Genomic DNA, 24,358 nt, shown 5'->3' with positions numbered 1-24,358 from the left:
TACATATAACCCTGAATTTAAAATAAAAGTCAAAAGAAAAAAAAAAGAGAGAAAAATAAAAATAAATAAAAATTAAAAACTTATAAAGTAAAAAAGAAAAAGAAAGAAAAAAAAGAAATAGCTATCTTTAGGAAGGCGAAAAATAACTAAAATTCATTATATGTCTAAAATATACCAGGCACGTGCCTGGGTCCCCAACCTACATCCACTCATTTAATCCCCCAAACAGTCTTCCAAGGCATTATTTCCAATACATATATATTATTTTGCTTCCACAAAACAACAGCAATATATATTAAATATACATATATTTAAATATGCTGTTAAATATGTATATTGCTGTTATTTTATGAAGACAATGTGGAGTTACTTATGTTGCAAAATTCCTCTAATTCTTACCTGTGTCTTTCTTCTTATCTCGTGAAAGCTCATGGACAGTGGCACCAATGTCATTCCTCAAGATCTTGATGATGTTTGTCAGAGCAGGCAGGCTACGTTTATCCAAATGGGTGAAAAATTCATACTCATCTTTCTTTAAACGAGAAGGTCTAGATTCAATGTGGGTCAGGTTTATATCATTCTCCTAGAAGAGAGAATGGAGAGGGTGAGGGAGACAGTCACTGGAAATAATGCAGGCCAAAGATGCAGAACCAGAACAAGAAAACCTAACACAACAAAATGAAGAGTTCAAGAATACAATTATTTTTATAAGAGTAGAAAAAAGTCCTTAAATTTGCAAAAGTTGTTTACTTTTTCTTCTTTAAAACCAAGTACTAAGTGGCAGGAGGTGGGGCAGTTAGTTCACATGTCACAATTTAATCACATGAAAATCTGCTAAAGGCCTAGAATTGTAAGATTTTGATTTGGTTAAAATATTTAGGACAGTGGCTGCCAAAAATATTTACATAGGAAACCCCCCCACTTTCCAAACGAAATTCTATGGAATTACAATAAATAAATAATATAGAAGCAACATTGTTCTGCTTGAATAGGGGGTCAGACTTATTTGATTTATATCTAATACCTAATTTTATTGCTTTTTATCTAATACCCAATTTTATTGCTTGTGAGACAATGTACCTTCATGTTTCTATTCCTCAGTTTTACCATCTGTAACTTGCTGGTCTAAATTATACCTGCTTCATAAGTTCATTGGGAGTGTTGGATATTATGATACACGTGCACCACTTGGCACATAGTAAATGCTCAGTAAAAATTATCTAATGTAATTACCACTAATATATTTATATAGGCCTGGCACGGTGGCTCACGCCTGTAATCCCAGCACTTTGAGGGGCCGAGGCGGGCAGATTGCCTGAGGTTAGGAGTTGGAGACAACTCTGGCCAACATAGTGAAACCCCGTCTCTAATAAAAACACAAAAGAATTAGCTAGGCATGGTGGTGTGTGCCTGTAATCCCAATCCCAGCTACTTGGGAGGCTGAGACAGGGAAATTGCTTGAACCAGGAAAGTGGAAGTTGCAGTGAGCCAAGATCGCGTCACTGCACTCCAGCCTGGGCAACAGAGTGAGACTCTGTCTCAAAAAAAAAAAAAAAAAAAAATATATATATATATAAAAAATTACTTTCCATTCAAGCTATTCAATAAATATATACATTTGTAGCACCCAACAGTGGCCAATCATCCTTCTAGCAGCTTGGGATCTATCAGTGAAAAAAATAAAGATGCTTTCCTTTATAAAGCTTACATTCAAGTTGAGGGGATACAAACAACAAACAGAAACTCATTTGTGCATGTTATCATGAGAAGGGCTAAGGCAAAAATGCACCACAGAGCCGGGGGAAGCAAATGGGCATTCCCGAGGCAGGGTGAGGGCAGATTGCAGGACTAAATAGGGCAGGCACATGGGGCCTCACTGGGATGGCAAGATTTATGTACAGTCCTAAAGGAGTTGAGAGAGGTGAAGGCCGGAAGGTGACAGCATGCCTGGCCTGTTGAAGAGACAGCCACAAGGTGGGTTGATGAGAGTGGAGGAGGTCAAGGGGAAAATAACAGGAGACAGTGTCAGAATTATCACAGGGTCATTGCAGGCCATTTTAAGAATTATGGTTTTGATTCTGAAAGAAATAGGGATCTTTGCAAGATTTTGAGCAGAGGAAGAATATGATCTCACAGGCTTAAAAGGACCGTCTAACTTCTATGTTGAGAATAAACTTTAAGGGATAAGATAGACCAAGCAAGGCCTTCAAGAAGCCATTGCTGAAATGCAGACAAGACGTGAAGGTGGCTATGTCCATGTTGGTGGGAGTGGAAATGGTAAGAAGATATTACATTCAGGACATCTTCTATAATCTCCTCAAAAGGATCAAAATTATCCAAGGATATGAGAAGAGTTTGTGGGTAGGAAAATGGAAAAAAGTCCATCATATTCCATGCCACCCTCAGATTTGACTATTACTCTGGTGACTACGTGGCTAAATAAAGAGAATTTCAGGGATCCAACGGGAAGAAAAGAGCACATCATATCTCCCTGAGGAATATCGTCTTTAAATCAAATATCATGGGCCAGGCTAGGTACTTGGACAATGCAAGGCTGAATAAGGTATTTCCCGCTTTTACATTAGCCATTCCTACCCTCATCAGACCATTTTTAATGGCTGCCTGATGATCCGCTGCATAGATGTGGTCATAAATTCTTTAACCAATACTCTGGTGATGGATATGTTGCTTCTTGTTTTTCTGCCACTAGAAATAACGGTCAGCATTATACATAAAGTTTTGCCTACTTGTCTAACTGATTTCTCAGAATAAATGCCTAGGGGTCAAATTGCTTAATCAGAAACTACCCTTTAAATATTCTTTATATATTGTCTCGTTGCCTTCCAGAAAGACTATACTCATCTCTTCTATCTTTTCACTAGAGGATCCATGTTTCTCACCTGTACTACCTTTAAGGATTTTCAGTATTCTTGACTTGACAGGTGAAAATAGCAAATAACTCATTGTTCAATTTTTTATTTAACTGCTGATGACACTAAACATTTTTCCTAGGTTTAGTGGCCATTTGCATTTCTTTTATGAATTATCAGTTCATACCATTTTCTTATTATAGAGATTTTTTTTTACTGATTTGTAATAATTGTTTATATTTTCATATTAACTCTCATATATGTGTGTGTGTGTGTGTATATATAATTCAAACTGACATTTATTCTTGACTATTCTTAAACACCTCAATGAAAAAACAATTTTTAAAATGCTCTCAAAAAATGTTGGAACATCACAAGTATAAATAGTCTTAGAGCTTTTAAGGAATGTAGCTGTGATGCATTATCAGAAAAAAGGCAATAACTTCTTTCTCAAAGGCAATAACTGCCTGAGTATCAGAGTTTGCTTGATGTCTCAAATGTCCCTAATTGTAGAACCAAATTCCTTGGATTCGTCTGGATTACTATGGCATCTGCTGAGTGCTAGGTACAAAATCACCAGACATAAATAAGAAGGACAATGTGGGTTGTATAATTTGTCCAAATGCATCCTCTAAAAAATATTAGGCTGGATGACTCAAGAGTTTTATTTACATCTGTCTTGTCCCTTTCCAAGAATGGGCTGTGGGGGACTAGAGCTCATTTGTAATTATGCCACAGTTTTCTTGTAAAACCTGGACTCTTTACACTGGTTCTGAAGCAGAAATGAACTAAAAAATGAATGTTGGTCAGCAGCAACACTTGGCAAAGTCCACTAAAATACACTGAACCCCCAGTACAAAGATTTCAACTTGCAGTCATCAGTCAGTGTTTTCCTGCTGGAAGCACTTGCTAAGCATGGAAACATCCCACTCCCACATTCGTGCAAAGAGCTGGGAAGCTGCTTTCATTAAATGCCATAAAAATGTGAAAATAATGATTATTTACTATAGCTTCTCAATTTCAATGTCTTTATATGGTGATATTTTAGCTCTTATGGTTATTACAAAAACAAAGTCATTTATTTTAGTTGGTCCTCTAACATAAATGCCCAGCAAATCATCTGTTACTTAGTCAGAAAGTACGTGATTTCCTAAGTAATGCTATTTATTATGGAGAAAACCAAGGAGTATTATATACACTTTATTAAAACAAATAAACATATAATAGGGGTTACTCCAATATTTAAATGGACAGAAAGTATCTGAAAATATAACTTAAATAACTCTAAAATTTCAAAAAATTAAAATTCACTGAACTTGTAGTTGAAGAGGTGTATCTTTTGCCCTGATTGTTAATGGTATAAGGTTCAAAAGAACTGTGGTGATGCCTTTTCATATTTAAGTATCACTTTATAGTATAGAATTCTTTTCTGTGACCATCCCAACAATCCTTTGAAAAGGTTAAGGGAGACATAAAAAAATAAAGTCAGAGATGAAGGTGCTTGGCCGTAAGTAGCTAGAGAGTGAGGCCCATTTTTTTTCTAATTTCAGAGTCACTAGTTTTTTAACCACACTGCCTTTCCTGCCAGGCATACATACAGTGAGCACTCCACAAATATCAACTTTTATTATTATTACTACCATTATGTCAAACACAAATAATTAAAACCTCTGGGTGTAGTAAATACAATAAGTAACCTCAAACAGGCTCATGGTGCAGCCATTATTTATGGCTCCAACTGCAGACAACACACCCCTGAGGGCTGTGACTAGGGAAACCCACAGAGGGGCCCCCACTAGGGAGAGAGAGAATAATGGGGAGGTAATGCCAGAGAGACAGCGATAGGTCTGAAGCTTTCTCTGGCAAACAGAGATTACTTGTTAAACAAAGCAAAGAGCAGTGTCATCCTTCTTGGCTCAGGAATAAAGAGAATGGGTAGGTTCCACCTACTATTTACCTAAGATGAAACTTCAAAAGACGACATAACCAATCCCTGCCTTACGTAGAGCTGAGAGCACAGCAAATCCAAGAACTGAGAATGGACACACCTCTGGCACGCTTATTTGTGGGAGAGTTTGGGAAGGGAGGGGAGCAGAGAAGAAGTTGTGGGAAGCAGACCATAGGATACAGTGCTCATCACTCATACCCCACCCCTGGAAGCATCCACGTCCACAGAGAAGCTTCTAGCTTTGAGGACAACAATAAAACAATTTATGTTTTATGGCTCAGTTTTTCTAGTGCTAGAAATTTAACTTATGGGAAAATTCACATAGCATTTCACCAAAACTTCTAAGCTAACTAAACTCCCATAATACAGGAATGATGAAGTGGACTGTGGTATAATCACACAATGGAAGACTAGGCAATCATTAAAAAGTGAGTAACAAAAACAACAACATGTATGAAAAAACGTGTCAGTAAGCACTTCAAGACACGAGTGCAGTGGTGGTCTCCAGATGAAGGGCTTAGGGATGATTTTGTTTCCTTCTTTCTCTTTTTTTAAAATCATAGTTCAACTTTCCTAGAAACATTTATTGCTTTTTTTTTTTTTTTTTTTTTTTGAGACAGAGTCTTGCTCTGTCGTCCAGGCTGGAGTGCAGTGGTGTGATCTCAGCTCACTGCAAGCTCCGCCTCCCAGGTTCATGCCATTCTCCTGCCTCAGCCTCACGAGTAGCTGGGACTACAGGCGCCCGCCACCAAGTCTGGCTAATTTTTTGTATTTTTATTAGAGACAGGGTTTCACCATGTTAACCAGGATGGTCTCGATCTCCTGACCTTGTGATCTGCCTGCCTCAGCCTCCCAAAGTGCTGGGATTACAGGCGTGAGTTGAAATTCTTAATAACAACTTTTGAATTTGTGTTTGATAAGCAAAGTCCAATGGGACAATGAAGCACATGCTGGGTATTTGGAGACTCAGCTCATGTGTAATCACACCATTTGCCCTCTCCCTACCTTCTCAGCCATGGTTCTAAGGGGCTTGCTTTCAAGCACGTTGGCCCTCTGGACCCACGCAGCCTTCCCCTCCGTGGTCTTACCTCGCCACCACTACTGCCCTTTGCCCAGAGTCATGACCAGGAGGCATGGGCTTTGGGGGGAAGCTCATATTCTGCTGCCACTCTCCCCCAACCCTGGGAGATCTGGCAGGGGATTTGGGGGGTGATTTGGCTTCAGGCAAGCTTCTTTTCCATTCTCCAACCAGAGGTTACAATTTCTTTGGGGATAGCTCATCACTGTGGTTGGTGCAGCAGGCCCACGGAAATGAAAGATGGATTTCCCCATCCTTGGTAGGGGCTTGGCTGTCAGCCCAGCCCTGGCTGGAGAGGGAACCCAGCAGTTAGAGGGCCAAGGTGCCCAGGGGAGGAGAGCACAACTAAATGGCAAATCAAAAACACCATAACAGGACATGAGGAGACCACGCAAGAAAGGACAAAGTTATATATTTTAGTACTTTTAACAGCATTGTTTCCTGTTATTGACGAAGAGACCCCACGTTTTCATTTTGCACTGGGCCCTGCAAGCCATGAAGCCCATTCTGTCTGGGGCAGTAATGAATAGCAGTTAAGAGTGTATGTAGGTTCTAGACTCAGAATGCCTGGGTTTAAGTGATTTCTTCAGTATTTACTAGCTGTTTGACCTTGGGCACATTTACCTAACCCCCTAAGCCTCGGTTTCTATCTCTGAAAAATGGGGGCAGAAATAGCTCCTACCTTACGCTATTTTCATAAGACTGAATAAGATCATGTCTATAAAGCTACCATTTACTGAGATAACCTCCCATGCTCTGCCTTCCCTCCCCAGCTACTCAGAATATTTGCTTCCTCTTATAGATCGTAAAGGAGGCAGTTTCTCTTCCTTACAACTTCTATGTGTCCCCCATCTTCCTCCACACCCATAGTGCTGAGAATATCATAGGTTTTCACAAGATATCTAATCGTATCCAGTCATGCACCAAAAGGATTTGTTGATTGCATGCCCAAACACACTAAGTACTAACTATCTGCACAGCCCTGACCAATGTGCTACCCCTGCCTCCCAATCAGCTAGAGAGGTCACAGGAATCTTAGTATAAAGCAATGCATTTTCAGGTGGGACAAAATCCCAGCAAAAATATTAGCATAGTACTCTGGAGGAATCTGGATGAGGAAACCTATTTGGAGTTCTGTGAAGTTTGGCTGCCCAGCAAACACCCAAATCAACATTTCCTAAACTCTGTTCCAAGATGTGAATACATGTTCTTAAAATAAAAAGGATCCACAGTCAAGTAAGTTTGGAAAATAATACATACATTTCTCTCTTTAAACAACTTAGTATAATTAGTTTTAGAGACTCTAAAAGTCCTATAATAAAGAGATCAGGTAAAATAATATGCCCAAGTTCCCCAAGTTTATTAATTATGGAACCATTTTAATCATAAGACATTTACCAATGTCTTGAAGAACACTAGCTATTTTCTAAAATATAGTTTTGGGTTAAGCTGCTTGAAGAAAGGGACGGTGTCTTGCATATTATTTTACACTTACACATAGAAGACAATCAATATTAATTTAGTGAAGCAAATAATTAATATTTATTTCTTGTTTTGTCTAGTCTTTAACTGTAATCACATGTAACACATGTAATTACATGTTATGTGAAATGTAATCACATGTGTCACATATGATTATAGTTAATCATGCCTAATCACACATATGATTAGGCATTTTACAAAATACATTATTTCATTACAAAGTTCCTGTTGAAACTGACAAGGCACATATTATCAGCACTATATTATGAATGTAAAAACTGAAGCTCAGAGAGATTGAATGACTTAGCTAAGGTCACACAGTTGGTTAACGTAAGAACTTGAGCTCAAATTCAAATCTGCCTGTTCCAGATCCTGTGTGCTTTTCATTGCATCTAACTAGAAAAGAATATGGAAGTTTGCTATGACATTATCCAAGACAAACATGATTGTAGCACTGACCTCAAATAAGTGCAATACTTTGGCCAATGCACCAACTTCTTCTTTGAGTGAGAATATCAGTGATATGGCACCATTTTGATTGGAGTTGTCTTCAACATAGCTTGTTTCCTACAGAATAAGATGCATTTGGTTAAAACATTTTCCACAGTTTAGCAATTCATTCCTATTAAACCTCCATGGACAAAGCAAGCATGAACTCTTTCTTCTAGTTAAATCTTGCAATACAACGAGCTATATATATTCTATACAGAAATATGTAGTGTGGTAGAAAATAAGTAAGTCCAGGGCAATTAAATGATCAATGATGCTACTGGGTCAGTTATCAACTTAAGGAATCTTCAATTATTCATTGATGTCAGCATTCAATCCTGTAAATTCAATACCTTTTATTGAGCACCTACTAGGTTCCAGGCACCATTTGGGCTCTGAGAAATTTAAAGATGAATAAGACAATGCTCTATCTTTTAGGAGCTCACAATCTAACTTAATAGACACATATATAACAAACTGAAATATCCTTAGAGGTGATATAATATGGTTTATAAAATGTCCCAGAAAGACATTGAGAAATACAGTGTGGAAAGTACGAAAAATGGAACATGCACAGGCTTTTGAATCCTAAGACCTAGATTGGAATCCTCTCGCTTTCATTTTCCAGGTGGACTACGTTGGGCAAATCACTCAGCTTTCTTAGTTTTCTCATCCGTGAAAGCATGCTCATAACAAGCTCTGTCAAAACAGTATTCAGAGGATGAAAAAAGGAAAAGAACAATTTAAAAAGAATATTGAGATATATATAAAAATGATGGAAATATTATAAATACACAAAAATGACCTCTTGACCTTTGGCAAAGATCTCAGGAAGCATTAACTTGCTCCCATATGCTGAGATCTAAGACATCAAATTGTTGAAAAAGAGTCACAAAATCCATGAAAGTACACAAATAACCTATCAGAAAATAAACTTAGTCTTAAACTAAATCTCAAAGAATGTCCAGGATCTAGCACTTACTACATGCATGTGACAGAAAACCAAGGTTGGGGTTAGGGCTGACATTCCAGAGTTTGCTAAAACATTAGCCTAAGTTGAAAAATAATACATAAAATTCTATGTGTGTCCACAATAAGCAGCAGGTACCTAAAACTGGGAAGAAAAAAATTTGCAGAACAATTACTCTCTTGTAACCAAGTTAATGAAATTAATGGAATGGATGTTACATCATCTCAATGAGAGAAGGCTGTGTTAGGAAACTCTTAGTGACTCAGAATAACAAGCCCTGCATGAATACTGATGACCCTTAGCAAAAAATTCTTTCAATTCAGAAAATTCAGATTTTTGCCAAAACATCCCATGAAACTGAGGTGTGAAGGAAAAAACAAATTTATCAGCAAGAGTGATTTTAGGGAGCTTCAAATGAAATGGAAGACTAAACTGTTAAATATCCCTATTTTGATCATGATGTTATCTTTCTAAAAAACTGTTAATGTACCATTTATTTACAGCCTATAATTTCTGGGTATTATAATAAGCACTTGATTTGGATTATCTCATATAATTTGGCAACAACTTAAGAGGTAGGTTTTATTAGGCACCAAGTGCCCCCTTTTATTGATGACGAGATTAAGGCTTAGAGAGGTTAAGTGACTTGCCTATAGTTACACAGTTAGCAGTGGAGCCAGTATCTGAACCCAGGTCATTTGATCTCTGCATACTGTCCATGAATCACATGTCTTGCAGCCTCTATTCCTCTTCCCCCTTTTAAACCCTGCCAGAGAGGTACAGATGAGCCTCTGACTTAAGTCTTCTTCCTACCAAAGAATACTGAGCCTTCTTCTTTCCAGTTTCCTTGAAATGACAAAAGATATTCCTGTTTCTAGTTCACTTGGCAGCACTCTTTTCTCCTGTTGGCTTCCAAGAAAAGTAAGATATTTCTGATACACGTCCACAGATGCCACCTTTGACTAGGGCAATTCAGACTTGAATGTACCTGGGCTTGAAGTTGAGTCACCCCCCAACCCCCACCCCACTCCAGTGTGTGTTCAGCCAATCACAAGTCTGATCTCGTCTTCTCCAGAAATGCCTCTGGGCATCAGGTCCTTTCTTCCCACTGCCATTACCTGAATCCATTTCTTAGTGGCCTGCATCGATCCAGCCTGACATTTTTACTCGTGTCCTTCAACTTAGAATCCCTCAAACGCTCCATCCCCATGGCTTCTTGCTGATGTCTGGCAGTTTCTGTGGTACCGAATCTCTGGAGGCCCACCTACAGGAACCTCCTTTCCAGCCAAGCTGCTTTCTTTCTTGCCTTTTTAGCTCCTCATTAGAGTATTCACCAAATTTCCCTTTCCAAGATCTCACCTTCCTTAAAGGCTCTTTTGGGTCTCGCTTCTCTTAGGAAATGTTTGTTCCCCTCAGCCCAGGTGCACAATCACTTCATGCTCTCCGCTTGGCATTTGATGCCCACATGGTACTTCATAATAATTGACTCGCAGAAATTGATGTGTCCCTAGTGCTCATCTAGTTAAACTCCCTCACATTACAGATGGGGAAAACTTAGAGCCAAAGGGAGAAAATAACTCACCTGAGGCCACATAGGTAGTGGAGGCTGGTCAAGAACTCAGGCTCCTAATTATCAATTGTTCTATATAATTCCCTTTGCTATGGACGTAATACGAGAATTTAGTCCTCCGTTTCTTGCAAAGTAAAAAGATTTACTGTGGTCCAGTCACCAGACAGTTAGTCAATACCACTCCTAACAGCCTATATTTCACCATGCTGATCCCCCTTCACTTGCTCCATTCCCTCCATACACTTTGTAAATCAGTGTTTCTCAATGAGTGTTCCTTGGATCTTGACTCCAAAATTACAGGTGATTCCTTCTTATAATGCAGTTCCCTGGGCTTTACCTAAACCTATTGAATCAGGTTGTCTTAGAATCTGCCATTTCAAAACCATCCCAGGTGATTCTTAACCATAGAAAATTTTGGAACCATATATACAGCCTATTTTTTTGAATTATAACTTTTCCCTAAACGTGTCTGCAAATTCACATTTACTATATAACAAGACATTACTTTTGTTATTAATACAATTTGTGGATTCTCAATCTTCTAAGTGCTCTATAAAGAACTTTAAACCCCTATGCTTTCCTGATGAGATCCCTACCCCTAACCCCTTCCCACAGTTGTGGGGACCCTATTGCCAGCAGCACCAAAACTATGTGGAGGATGGAGCCAGGACCTGTTCTAGGATCACTCTGACTCTCACGCTGTTCCTCTGTACAGTAAGTTCTGTCTCCTAAGAGCCATGCACCATTTTCATAAGAAGTTTTTTTTTTTTAAGGATTCAAAAAAAAAAAAATCAGTCCAAAGTTCTGCAGTCTTTCTAGTTATATTAACGTCAACATTAACCATTCTTTTCTCTCCAGCCTCCCTATTCTCTACTGAGAACTCTTTTCTCTAATCCTACAGATGACAGGGGCCTGCAGACTCACATTATTTCCCGGGCCTGGGCTTTATGACTGAATCTCAAGAGTCCAGGAGCAGACTTCCTCCCATGGGTAAATATATAGGTCACATTAAAGAATGTATTCTGCAATTCTTCACCTCAAGAAAATCCCAACAAATCCTGGAGAATGGAATATACCTTGGGCATTATTTCCAAGTCACATTTAGGGTTCTTTCACATTCCGTGCCCAGGGCTAACTCTTGGTCATTTTGCTCTCTGCTTAGTTTCTGTCTCGCCTGGTCTGAGTAAGTTTCTGTCTGAATTCTCTTCATGCCTCATCTTCTTCCCAAAATGAAAGGAGGATAGTTACTCACAATTTTGCCATTTTGATACCTTGCTGAGAGCACTTTATAAATATTACAAAAGAAATCTAGAAGACTCCACATCCCATCCCAGATCATTAGGGACCAGCCCCTTCAGTGTACAGAAGAGTAAACAGACAACAGAGAGGGACAGTAACTTGTCCAAAGACACACAGCTAATTGGTGGCAGTTCTGGAGGCCAGATCCCCAACCCTCTAAAGCCATGGTCATTCATTCCTGTGAAAGCCACGGAGGACAGATGTTCTCCCACTTAGAAACAATTGTTGAGGACATTTGTCTGTTGACTTCCTGGACATTCTCATCAGCTTCCAATGAATTCAGACTTCTTACTGAGCTTATGAAACCAGGAAGCACCAGCAGTCTTCAGATCTCTTTCTCTGGAGGCCCAAATTCCCCTAACTGAGCAGCTCAGGCTGCCGTGGCTCACCTGTCCAAAGTCAGAGAGTTTCCTGCCCAAGCCTGGGTTTTCCAGGACCGCAGTGGACATGCTGGCTCCCCGGGAGTGAAGTCTCTGGCTTTTTAGGGCCTCAGGTACAGGCAGGTTTGCAAACAGCACGTGGGGCTGAAGGTTTTAACCTCGCACGAGGGAGGAGATGAGAGTTACAAAGGGTGTCTCTTGCGCAGTGCATTTCCACACAGTAACGCCCCTCGTGGGCGTTGTCCTGACGCAGGAGGCCAGAGCAGCCTGCCCGATGCTCCAGGTCACCTGCCCAGGACGGGCCGGAGGGGAGGGGCTGAGGGAGGGTGTGGGGGACGCAGGAGTCACCACTTCGCTGCCCGCCCTGGGTAATGGGAAGAAGCCAGGGAGCGACTGGCCACCCAAGCCCCGTCGATTAGACAGGTTGAGGCACTTCCGGGACTCTCAGAAGCCTGGGAAGCCGGTTCTCTGCAATTGGACTAAGCCTGTGACCGTCTGGTATAACAACTATATGAATAATCCGCCCCCCTTACCCCCAACTGAAAGTCAGGATTCTCATTTAGATTTTTGTTGTTGTTGTTTTCCCTTCTGTTAACCTCTAAGCACACTGCCTTGCTGTGCTCTGACTTCAGAAAACTACAGCTAGAGGGCACGTGAACGCTGAGCACAGCAGGTAAAGAGCAAATTTAAGGGTGATCTGGGTTTAAATTCAGCCTGGTGTTCTCCAGCTATTCGCACAACTGCTCCTGAAGCTCGGAAAGAGGGTGGTAGAGCCACCTTGCTGGAAGGTTTTAAGAATAGGAATAAAGAAATGCATTAAAATATAGTACAGTTCTTCCACATAAACACTCAGTAAATGGAAGATACTGTTTAAAAGCAAATCCACATAAATTTGACAATAATTACTGAGACCTGTACCGTGTGCTTGGTGGTGTTCTAGTCTTTGGGAATACAGCAATGAACAAAACAGACTCTGCCTCCCCAGCCATGCTGCCATTCTGGTGGGCAGAAAATAAATATATAAATAAGTTTAGGTAGGGCTAAGTCTTTTGAAGAAAGTAAAGTAGGGGGATGGTCTATGAGTGAGTTGGTGGGTTTTGGCCAGTGGTCTTCAAATAGGAAAATGTCATTGACCACACTTTTAGAGAAGACTGAGGGTGAGGCATTACTGACCAGCAGGTAAAACAAAGTATAAAAGAATGCTGGAAAGCAGGTTCAGAGGTTCAGAAAGGATGTGAAAACTCAGGGGCCTCAAGCCTTGAGTGCCTGCTTAATATTTTACCAAGAGAAATTAATGGGCTGTAAGAAAGTAAGCCAATAATAAAGGTTGCTGGAAGCCCATCCCTCTCCTCCCACTGTTCTTTGACCAAGCATCTGACAAAAAATAAATAAATAAATAAATATAAAACAAAACTCAGGTTTAGGATTCAAAACAAGTGGTTTAACTCTTGGTTCTACCACTGATTTGGTCAAGCCCATGCCTCAGTTTTTTTTTTTTTTTGTCTTTAAAATGAGAATTTTAAGGGATATTTAGGATTCCTTAAGCCTCTATGATGTGCCATGCTGTCTACTGTCTGCTAAGAATACAGATATAGCAAGTGCAATTTCTGTCCAAAAGGAACCATTAGGGGCCTGATGAATATTTCCCATAATAAGTTGGAAGCTCAAAGTTGTTAAATATTGAAGGCGAAGATCTTGATTTCCATCTTCAGGAGAATCTGTATTCTTTATCTGACTCCGGTATTTTTCAGTGTAGTAGACATAAAACATGTTGTATTCCTCAGCCTCAGGATTTTCTTACAAACATCATTTCATCCCTTGATGCTACCTGAGGGCAATGAATGTGACAGCTCCAAAAATATTACAGGCATGCAATAAAGAAAAGCAAAGAATGTTATATACTTATTTGCATGCACACTCTGTCTTAGACACTGTGCCATGCTCTCCACGTGCATGGTTTCACTTCTTCTTCTTAACAATCCCATGAATTATGCACTCCCTCTTAATAGGCAAGAAACTGAGGCCCAGGTAGTTTAAACAAATGGCCCAAATTCAATCTATGTTTCACCCAACACCAAGGCACTGCATTGGCTCTCAAATACTTTTGCTTTCCTGTTTGAAATGAGGACAACATAATTTTTAGGACAACAAAATGATAGCTTTTCTTTCTTCTCCCCATAACAGCTGAAAATGCAATTCTTTTTTCTAATGTTTAATTTTTGTAGGAACATAGTAGATGTATGCATTCATGGAGTATGTGCATTATTTTGATACAGGCATGAAATGTGTAATAATCACATCATTGAAAATGGGGCATCCATCCCCTCAAGCATTTATCTTTTGTGTTGCAAACAAGCCAATTATACTCTTTCAGGTGTTTTTAAATGTATAATTAAATTATTTTGACTATATTCACCCTGTTATACTATCAAATACTAGGTCTTATTCATTCTTTCTATATTTTTTTGTACCTATTAATGATCTCCACCTCCCCTCCAGGCCCCTACTACCCTTCCCCACCTCTGGTAATTAGCTCTCTACTCTCTAGCTCCGTGAATCAAATTGTTTTGATTTTTAGGCCCCACATATGAATGAGAATATGTGATGTTTGGCTTTCTGTGCCTGGCTTATTTCATTTGACGTAATGACCTCCAGTTCTGTCCACGTTATTGCAAATAACAGGATCTCATTCTTTTTTATTGCTGAATAGTACTCCATTGTGTATTAAAATACCACATTTTTTTAAAACCCATGTTGATGGAGACTTGGATTGCTTCCAGATCTTGGCTATTGTGAACAGTGCTGCAACAAACATAAGAGAACAGACATCTCTTTGATATACTGATTTCCCTTCTTATGGGTATATATATATACCCAGCAGTGGGATCACTAGATCATATAGTAGCTCTATTTTTAGTTTTTTGAGGAACTGCCAAACTGTTCTCCATAGTGGTTGTACAAAAATGGAATTTTTAATCCTATCTCACATAAAAATGCCCTAAATCTAGGCTGAGAGGAAAGCACATCATTGTTACCTCAGAGAAGAAAAACTAGTCGCTTCTTTAAAAAAAATTATTCTGGCAAAAAGGAAAAATCTATTTATGCACTAAGATAAAAATAAGAGATTGCTTGTGTCTTAAACTTGCAGATGATTTTCAACCTACCTTTTTGTTCAATTTGGTTGGAATGCAGTGTGCTTCTATAATGAGAGCAGTGCTGGGTGCTAAGGAAATTGAGGAAAAAAAGGCACTCTAGAAGAAGGATCCACAGTCAGTCAGTAGACCACTGAGGTATTTTTTAACGTTGCACAGAGGTGGGGAACATGTCGCAAGATGAGAAATTGTGTACTTGGCAAACTTAGAGCTGACCTTCACTGATTTGGAAGTTGAAGATTACCCAACCATTGCAGGTTTATCAGTTCTTTCTTGTTTATCTTCATGTGCAGAAGGTTGAGTTAATCATAATCCATGAGTTCATGGCACAGAAACAGAACCTACATGACCCTTCTCTTGCTTTTTTATTCATTCTCTTTTATCATAATTCCTCACTCTCATTGCCTTTCCCCAGAGGCAACTTCTCTAATATGGTGTTTAGCCTTGAACTTGTAAAATATGTAGAAATGTTTGTGCATATATGTATTTTTCATGGATACGTGATGTGGCACTATAGATTTACTATTATCTATGGATGTACTATAGATTTCATAGTTTCTTTTTTCTTTCAACTGTGTTCTTAGGATCTAGCCATGCTGCTGAATATGTATATCTAGTTCTTTGCTTTTCTAATTGGTTCAGAATATCCCAGTGTGTATCTGCCACATTTGAATTCTTTATTTTCCAATTGTGGACATCTAAGTCATTTCTAATTTTTCACCACCCCAAACAATACTGTGATAAATTTCCTTATCTTTCTTCTCTTATAGGCCTGGGGTAGAAATTTTCTGGGATAGAAGAGTGGGGCTATTATGAATCACAGGGAACATGCACTCTTACTTTAACAAAGTGCTGCCAGATTGCCCTTCAGAGTGGCTTGGACCAGTTCACACACCAACCAGCAGGCAAAAGAGTTCCTATTGGTGGGTATACCTAATATGTGGTATTCTCCAAAGGTCAGAATTTTTGCCAATCTGATCAGCATAAGCTGGTGTCTTGTTGTTTTTAATTTGAATTTCTCTCATAACTCATGAGTTTGAGCATCTCTTTATATACTTATACCTCTTAGATTTCCCATGCTATGAATACTTTATCATCATATTCTCTACCCATTTTCTACTAGGATTCCTGTCTTGTAGATTTGTTGCAATAATTTCTGTTAGCTCTGTGTCCAAATATTAGTTCTGTGCCCTTCTCAGTCACTGAACACATTGCCTCCCAATGTATCACTGTCAGTTAATTGTCAACTGGTGTCCTTCCTTAATTAAACAATAAAACAAGTAATTTTGAAATAATAAGTCCATCCTTTTAAAAATTTTTGTGGTTTTTACTATATTGTTTAAGAAGTCCTTCCCCATCCCAAAGTTCCAAAGAGGTGCTCTTCTATCATCTAGATCTTTCATATCTAGATCTTTAATCTACCTGCATTGTAGATATACCTGTACATGCCTTGGGGATTTCTTAGAGGCTTTTCAACGTTGTCCCACAGTCCAGGTAATACCACCTAACTTAAAGAGGCCCATCCCACAATCAATTGTCTTTTGGGATTTTCTCACCATAGAGCCTATTTTAACTTTCTGCTAGATATAAAGGTCAAATTTTCTTTCTCTGATTTGAAAGTTATCCCTTATATTTTAATTTTTTTGCTGTATTTTTATTTTTTTGCTCCAAGTTATATAATTTTTTCCTTTTAGATATAATTTTTTCATTTACTTTTGAGGAGGTGAGCACTCATATGGCTCAAACATCAAAATGTAAAACCTAGTGAAAATTATTTCACATTCCCCTGTTCATCAGGCACCTGATTCTCTTCTCCAAAGATAACCAATGTTGTCAGTTTCTTCTAGAGATTTTTAAGCAAATATTTATGATAGTGTATATGTATATATTCCTTCCCTCCTTTTCTTACACAAATAGTAGCATACTATACATGATTCTAAATCTTGCCTTTTTTTTTTTTTTTCTTTTTTGAGATGAAGTCTTGCTCTGTTGCCAGGCTGGAATACAGTGGTGTGATCTCGGCTCACTGCAACCTCCACCTCCCAAGTTCAAGTGATTCCCCCACTTCAGCATCCTTAGTAGCTGGGGCTACAGGTGCGCACCACCATGCCCAGCTAATTTTTTGTATTTTAGTAGAGACAGTGTTTCACCATGTTGGCCAGGTTGGTCTCGATCTCCTGAACTCATGATCCACCCTCCTCAGCCTTCCAAAGTGCTGGGATTACAGGCGTGAGTCACTGTGCCCTGCCCTAAACCTTGCCATTTTAAACTTTAAACTTAATGATATATCTTGAGGTCACGCTGTTTACTACATGAAGACCTTATTTATTCTTTTGTAATGGCTCCATTGTATTTTTATGTGGATTATCATAATTTATTTCATCAGTACTCTGTTGGTAAGTATTAACATTTATGTTGTTTCTAATTTTTCACTATTACAAGTAATGCTCTAATGAAGAACTCCATATGTATCATTTTACACATATGTCAGAAGATATCTGTGTGAAATAATACATTAAGTTGAATGTATGAGTCAAAGGACATGAGAATGTATCATTTCAGTAGATATTGACAAATTACCCTCTAGAAGGATGACCATATAATTTATTATCCATGTTGGAATGTTTTGATAGTGAAAGGAGGTACTAGTTATAATTACACAGAAAAAAAAAAACAGATATAAATTGGACTCTCTCCGTTAAATGGTTATGTATGGTCTATCAATCCATATGAGTTCTACCAACTTACACTTTACCAACAAAATATAAGAGTGTCCACTTTCCCTATAGTTTTCAACCCAATGTGACACTGTATACTTCACCACTGGGCAAATGTCAACAAGTAAGTTCAGATTTACAGAAAGACCAGACATCACTTGAGTAAATCAAGAGGTCTGCTGAGTCAAGATTCACAGCAAAAAGATCATCAGTATCACCTGCGAACAAGCAGGATGTGTTTACAGCAGGGGGTACACACTTGTGGATGATAATGCCTGCGTGAATGAGAGATATGCTAGACCTTATGGAAGCTCAGCTCCTCCTTCACACACAGCCTGATGAGCATGAGACTAAAGCAGTTCTGGACAGGGACTTGACTGTATACAACACATTTGGTTTCAGCATAACACGTTAATCACACATTGCACAGTTTGGTGAAATTGATATAGCACAGGGTACCCTTATGCCTGAACAAATTTCTCATTAATCATATTCAAGCTCTTCATGCTAATGTAAACTGCTTGAACCAAGAACATTTATAAATTTATTGCTGTGGGACCAGAACAAATGTTAGGTACCCAGGCATGTGGCCTATAGACCATCCATGAGAAGTTACCAAAATTTTTGATTCTCACCATTCTAGAGGGGGAAAAACCTATTATAGTTTAAATTAGAATGTACCTTATTTTGAGCAATGTTTTACATATTTAAAAGTAATTTCTATTGTCATTTCTGTGAACCATCTATACCTAAGATGTCGAAATTCTGATTATTTCTCTAATGGGATATTTTGTACCTGTCTTGGGGATTTCCCGGAGGCTTTTCAACATGGTCTCACAGTCCAGGTAATACCACCTGACTTAAAGAGGTCCATCCTGCAATCAATTGTCTTTTGGGGTTATCTCACCGTGCAGCCTATTTTAAGAAAAACATACCTTTGTCCTGCCAATGGTGGAGTCCAGCTTCCTCTCTGGACTTCTTCTCTGTCTATGCTCAATATTCAAAGAAGTTATCCAGTTTCTTGCCTTTATACATGAGTTAGGCAGTTTCTACACCTGCAAAGTCCAGAGGACGTAGGCCAAGCTCTCTGGTAGGTTCTTTTTAACCTCCCTAACTTGGTGTAAGGTAAAGAGGAGGGAACCCTTCTCCCCTTCCAGTGGAAGCGAAAGAGAAATGTCACAGCACATTGACACATCTCTAGTGAAATTCTCTTTCCAGCCATTTGTTTTAGTCTTCTGGTTTGTCCTTATAAATCCTTACGGTGAGTATTGAATCTAATGCTGCAAAATGGGATTCTCCATCTCTTAGCATGCATGTCCTGTATAGAAAGTCCCAAACTCCAAAGCAGCAAAAACAAAACAATCACATTCAATGTACTATTAGCAGCAACTAGACTGAAGGTTTTTTTTTAATTAAGCTATTTCCTTAAATATTTAACCAGTTTTATGCATTTGTACAGAATTTAGGAAATGGGGATGTTAGAGACAATTTCCATGGCATTTCTACATGTCTTGGACTACCTTTTCAAGGATATATGCACAGCAAAGAGCTTTAGAGGCTAGTCTGTCCCTTTGGGCCAGACAGCAGAATTATTTATTGACCAGTAAAATAATTATAGAGAACATCTCCATCTCTGAAGACATTCCATAATAATAAAGTCTTCAACCTCTCACCAGAAGAAAACTTGTTTCCATGCCAAGGTAAAGATAATGACTATCTTTGAAGAGGAGGATGAGGAAGTTGCCATCAGCTTCTGTATGGATCAGAATGTCCTAAGCTCAGTGTTCCTCGGCTGTGAAACTGTATGCTCAGCAGCCACCTGGATCCACTCTGCATTACCCATGGACTTGGGGGACAAGGAGAATCAATGAAAATATGGACCTCACGTTGCCTATTGTGCCCGGAACAATAAACTGTGTAAATTCATTTGGATTCCTGGTTTACTCATTTACCAATGTTATGAAAGTGTGGAAAGTCTGCCTAGAAGCTACACTGATGTTCAGGAATTGCTTGGCAACTTGATAGGAAAGAAAGCGACCTGTGGCATATACAGCTAAGTTCTCCATTTTCTTTCCTTTCTCATGGAAATGGAAACTCAATATTAGTTTTCCCCAATCCTTCATAGAAAAAAAACTGCCTTTCCCAGCCTTTCTTGCAGCTGAGTGTAACTACAGGTCTAATATTTGGCCAAAGAAATGCAAGGAGAAGTAGTCTGTGCAATATCTAAGTAGTGCCCATAGAGGAGGCACACCCCTCTCCTTTTATTTTCTCCTTCTTGCAGGATGGAATGCAGATATGCTGACTGGAGCAGGAGCAGCCATATTGGATTATAAGGCTAATTTAGGAATGGAGACATGTTTTTCAGAGCAAAGGAGGAAAGGTTCAAGATAGAAGAAGCATTTGTGGTTATTGATACCATAAAGCATCACTTCAGCAGCCTTAGACTGCTGACTTAGAATTTGATGAGAAAAATTAACTTCTACTTTGTTTAAACTCATCTTTTTTTTGACATTTCTGTCACTCACAATCAAATCTAATTGCAACAATCTAAGAGACATAGATTGATATTTAAGATGGATTTACTTGTCCTAAAACTATTCTTTCTTCATCAAACTTCAGAGAAAAATGCAATGTCTCATTGCAAACACAAAGGAGACTTCCTAAAAAGTCAGCATGGCTCACAAACTTCTTCAGAACCTTGTTTCTATGGCATCCTTCGTTTTAGTCTAACTTTTCCCTCACAGACAACCCAGAAATCTAAAGATCAGCCAAAGCCCACATAAACCCAATGCAATTAAGGTATGAAGTCATGGTTTTCATCAAAATAAGATTTCAGGCAGGCTATTCCAGGAATTCTTAGCATAATTTAGACTTTACATTGAGTCATAATAAAGTCAGTTAGTAAATCAAGTGCATTTGATCCAAGTTTAAGTACAAACCACTATATATATAATATACATTATATGTATGATCTCAAGACTCTGAAGCCATTGCATTAGCATCCCTTCTCGGCAACATCAGAGTGAGATCACTGAGGTGCTGTCATTCATGCACACATTTATTCAACAAACGTTTGTTGAAGATGTACTAAGTGCCAGGCACTGTTTGTGATAAACAGGACAGTCTACTCAAACTAATTTCACATCCTATTAGGAAACATGAACATTAAATAAATAGACAAAAAAGGCAAGATAAACTCAGTACTTACAGTGACCAAGAAGACACTGAGTTTTAAAAAGAGGTAAGAGACTATTTGGGGGATACTGGTTTAAGTTGGGTGCTGAGGGAAGATCTATTCAACAAGGTAATGTTTGAGCCGAGAACCGAATTATGGAAAGGCTCCAAATGCAAAGAGCTGGGGGAAGGGATTTCTGGTAGAGGAAACATCTATACAAAATCTCTAATATATGAGTAAATGGGACTTTTTTGAGGAGCATACATAAGCCAGTTGTGGTGGGGGTAAAGAGAGTGAAAAGGAGAGAGGTGTAAGCTGAGTCTGGAGAAGTAGGCAGGACAAATTCATGTAACTGGTTCATAGCCAGTTGTGAGCTAAAAGTATTAGGTTGGTGCAAAAGTAATTGCAGTTTTTGTCATTAAAAAAATGCAAAAACCACAATTACTTTTGCACCAACCTGATAGTTCACATAGACATTCCAGAGACTATTTTTCAAGAACTTATCAATAATTTTGTGAGCATATTTCTAAACAGAACCACAATTAAAAACTAAATTGTGTAAATTTGCGATTGAATCAATTGTATTAAAAACAAAGGTAATAAATACTCCAAGAAGATTACTTCTAATTATGTTACCACATTTTATTACGATCTATGCTTTTAATGTTATTTTACGTCCATTGTGTCTATGTGGCAGAAATATGATATAATATGCTACTGTACCTCTCTTCCCAATTCTGTGTTCAGTCACATGATGTTGGTAGCTTGAAGTCAGTCATAGAGTGAGTCTTTACATCATGATAATTAGCAAACACTGTTTGTTTGGGTGGGTGGGTTGCTAAACATTTACCGCAACCCCACTGACAATTACTATGGTAGCAAAGTCACAAATAGGACTGGATTGAAGTCTGATGGCTCAGAGGACAGAGCAACAATGTCATTAGGAATAGAAGACACTTAGGGGCAGAGAAGGCTCAGCCATTGATAACAGAGAAAGGGACATCAAATCCAAGGTTATCAAGGTATGCTTGGTCTCAAGAAAAATTCAAGGTGAAAGCTAGAGGAGGCTGCCAAAATGGAAGGCTTAGGAGTAAGGATCAACACTCACCTGGTCAATTCATACACTACATGTTCAAAAAAGGTTTTTTTTTTTTTCTGACTCATTGCTCCTAGTCAGAGGTGAGCACCCTTCCTTGGCCCAGATACTGCCTGGCAGTTTTCTCTGCAAACTCACACACTCTCTTGTGATTTTGCTTCCACTCTTCTGTCTCCTCTCCCGGACTAAGAACTCTCAGGACAGAGATCAAATATTAGTATTTCTAAATCCTCAGGACTAAGCATGGTGCCTGATGCACATTATGTGTTCAATGCTTACTAGTATAATCAGAAATGTAGAAAAATATGCACAAGTATGTTCAGGGCAACATGATTCCAGATAGCGTGGGGAGAGATGAAATCTTCAGCACAGGGAAAATAATTAATTACCGTTCATTCAAATAATAGCTGCAGCCACAAAAAAATTAAGATTATAAAAGTGTGATATTTTACAATTTACACAATTAAGCTGTGAATAATTACTGATAAAAGATATAAAGCCTTGTATTCCTCATTGTGTAGGTACGTCAAGAAGCACACACCTCAACCCTATGCCAAAAAGCAAACAAACAAACAAAAATCAAAAAACAAAACCTAGAAAGAGGCAGTGTTTTGTTTAGATTGTGGAATCAGGAGTGATATTTTGTTTGTCACATTTATTCTTTCCCACTTACATGTATGTAAGGAAGTACAGTTGCAAGGAAAAATATAGTTTGCCTAAAACTATATTGGATTTCTAGTTGAACATAAATGAAATATCCTTCAGCTTTATTCTTTCTATTTCATTCCTTCTGGAAAGAGAGAGAAACAAAAATTAATTCAGCACTTAGTTATTCAGTACCAGGCACATTGGAAAGGTTATCTCACTTGATACTTACTACAGTCCAATGAGATATGCTTTTATTTTAAATTTTTTTAATGTTTAATATATGTGGGTACATTATAGTCATATATATTTGTGGGGTACATGAGATATTTTGATAGAATCATACAGTGAGTCATAATCACATCAGGGTAAATGGAGTATCTGTCACCTCAAGCATTTATCCTTTCTTTGTGTTACAAACAATCCGATTATACTTTTAGTTATTTTTAAATGTACAATAAATTACTGTTGAGTGATAGGTTTTTAGTATTCTCATTGTGTGGATGAGGAGTCTGAGATATTGTAGTCTTCTGGGATACAAAGCAAAATATCAGGTATGGTGATGTCAGGGCTGGAGAAAGTCCCCACTATCTTTTCCCTCTGGTTCTCAAGGGAAGCAAAATGTTTAGTGGAAGGGGCGTGGTCTAAACACTCCTATCCACTTAGAGACCCCTGACCCTTGAAGGGACTTGGTAGGTTTGACCATTTGAAAGCATGAGTTTTGGAGACTGCAGTCATTACTCACCTAATAAAAAATTTTGGAGGCACATATTCTGAGGTACACAGTCCATCAGGCCATTGGGTGCTCAGTTTCCTACTAAGACACAGACCTGATCTTGGATATAAATTCTTTTGCTAATTCCTCTGTGTCTGTCTCACCAGGGGAAAAAGGTGGCTGAGGTCTAGGGCTAAGGAGACACTTGGGTGACTAGACGTGAGATTCATCCACCCAATCTAAAAATATTTGTTCAGCTTTTGCCGCAAGAGAGCCACTCTTTTAGGTTCCATGGTTATAACTGCCTTCCTGAGTTTATGTTTCTTTTAGGAAATGGAGATTGATATGGTTTGGCTGTGCCACCACCCAAATTGGGGTGTTCTCATGCCCCCATGCTGCTGTTCTCATGGTAATAAATAAGATTTCAGGATATCTGATGGTTTTATAAAAGGCTTTTTTCTCTTTTGCTCAGCACTTTTCCTTCCTGCCACCATGTGAAAAAGGATGTATTTGCTTCCCCTTCCACCATGATTGTCAGTTTCCTGAGGCCTCCTCAGCCCTGCAGAACTGTAGGTCAATTAAACCTCTTTCCTTTATAAATTACCTGGTCTTGGGTATGTCTTTATTAGCAGCATGAGAACAGACTAATACAGACATTAGTGAAATCACAGGAATAAATTCAAATTTGTAATCTTAACAAGTGCCATGAAGGAGATATACATAATGCTCTGAGAACTTTTCCCTAGGAAGTTTTCGTAATCTCAGAGAGCAA

At 38.6% G+C, this 24,358-nt stretch overlaps 1 protein-coding gene across 1 annotated transcript in view; it reads right to left on the bottom strand.

Moving 5' to 3' along the window:
* PAH (phenylalanine hydroxylase) overlaps positions 1-12,269 on the bottom strand; it is a 66,997-nt gene extending 54,728 nt beyond the window's left edge. Inside the window, exons 1-3 of the mRNA XM_032168863.2 lie at positions 12,096-12,269; positions 7,838-7,945; positions 400-583 (exon numbers count right to left, since the gene is read on the bottom strand). Of these exons, the coding sequence (XP_032024754.1) occupies positions 400-583; positions 7,838-7,945; positions 12,096-12,155 (352 nt within the window). The 5' untranslated portion in view covers positions 12,156-12,269. The remainder of the gene's footprint in view (positions 1-399; positions 584-7,837; positions 7,946-12,095) is intronic.
* Positions 12,270-24,358: the final 12,089 nt, after the last annotated feature.

This window comes from Hylobates moloch, unplaced genomic scaffold (genome assembly GCF_009828535.3).
Source record: "Hylobates moloch isolate HMO894 unplaced genomic scaffold, HMol_V3 SCAFFOLD_12, whole genome shotgun sequence".
NCBI classification, from domain to species: domain Eukaryota; kingdom Metazoa; phylum Chordata; class Mammalia; order Primates; family Hylobatidae; genus Hylobates; species Hylobates moloch.
Note: the sequence above shows the minus strand (reverse complement) of the source record. Positions and strands in the feature narration are given on the sequence as shown.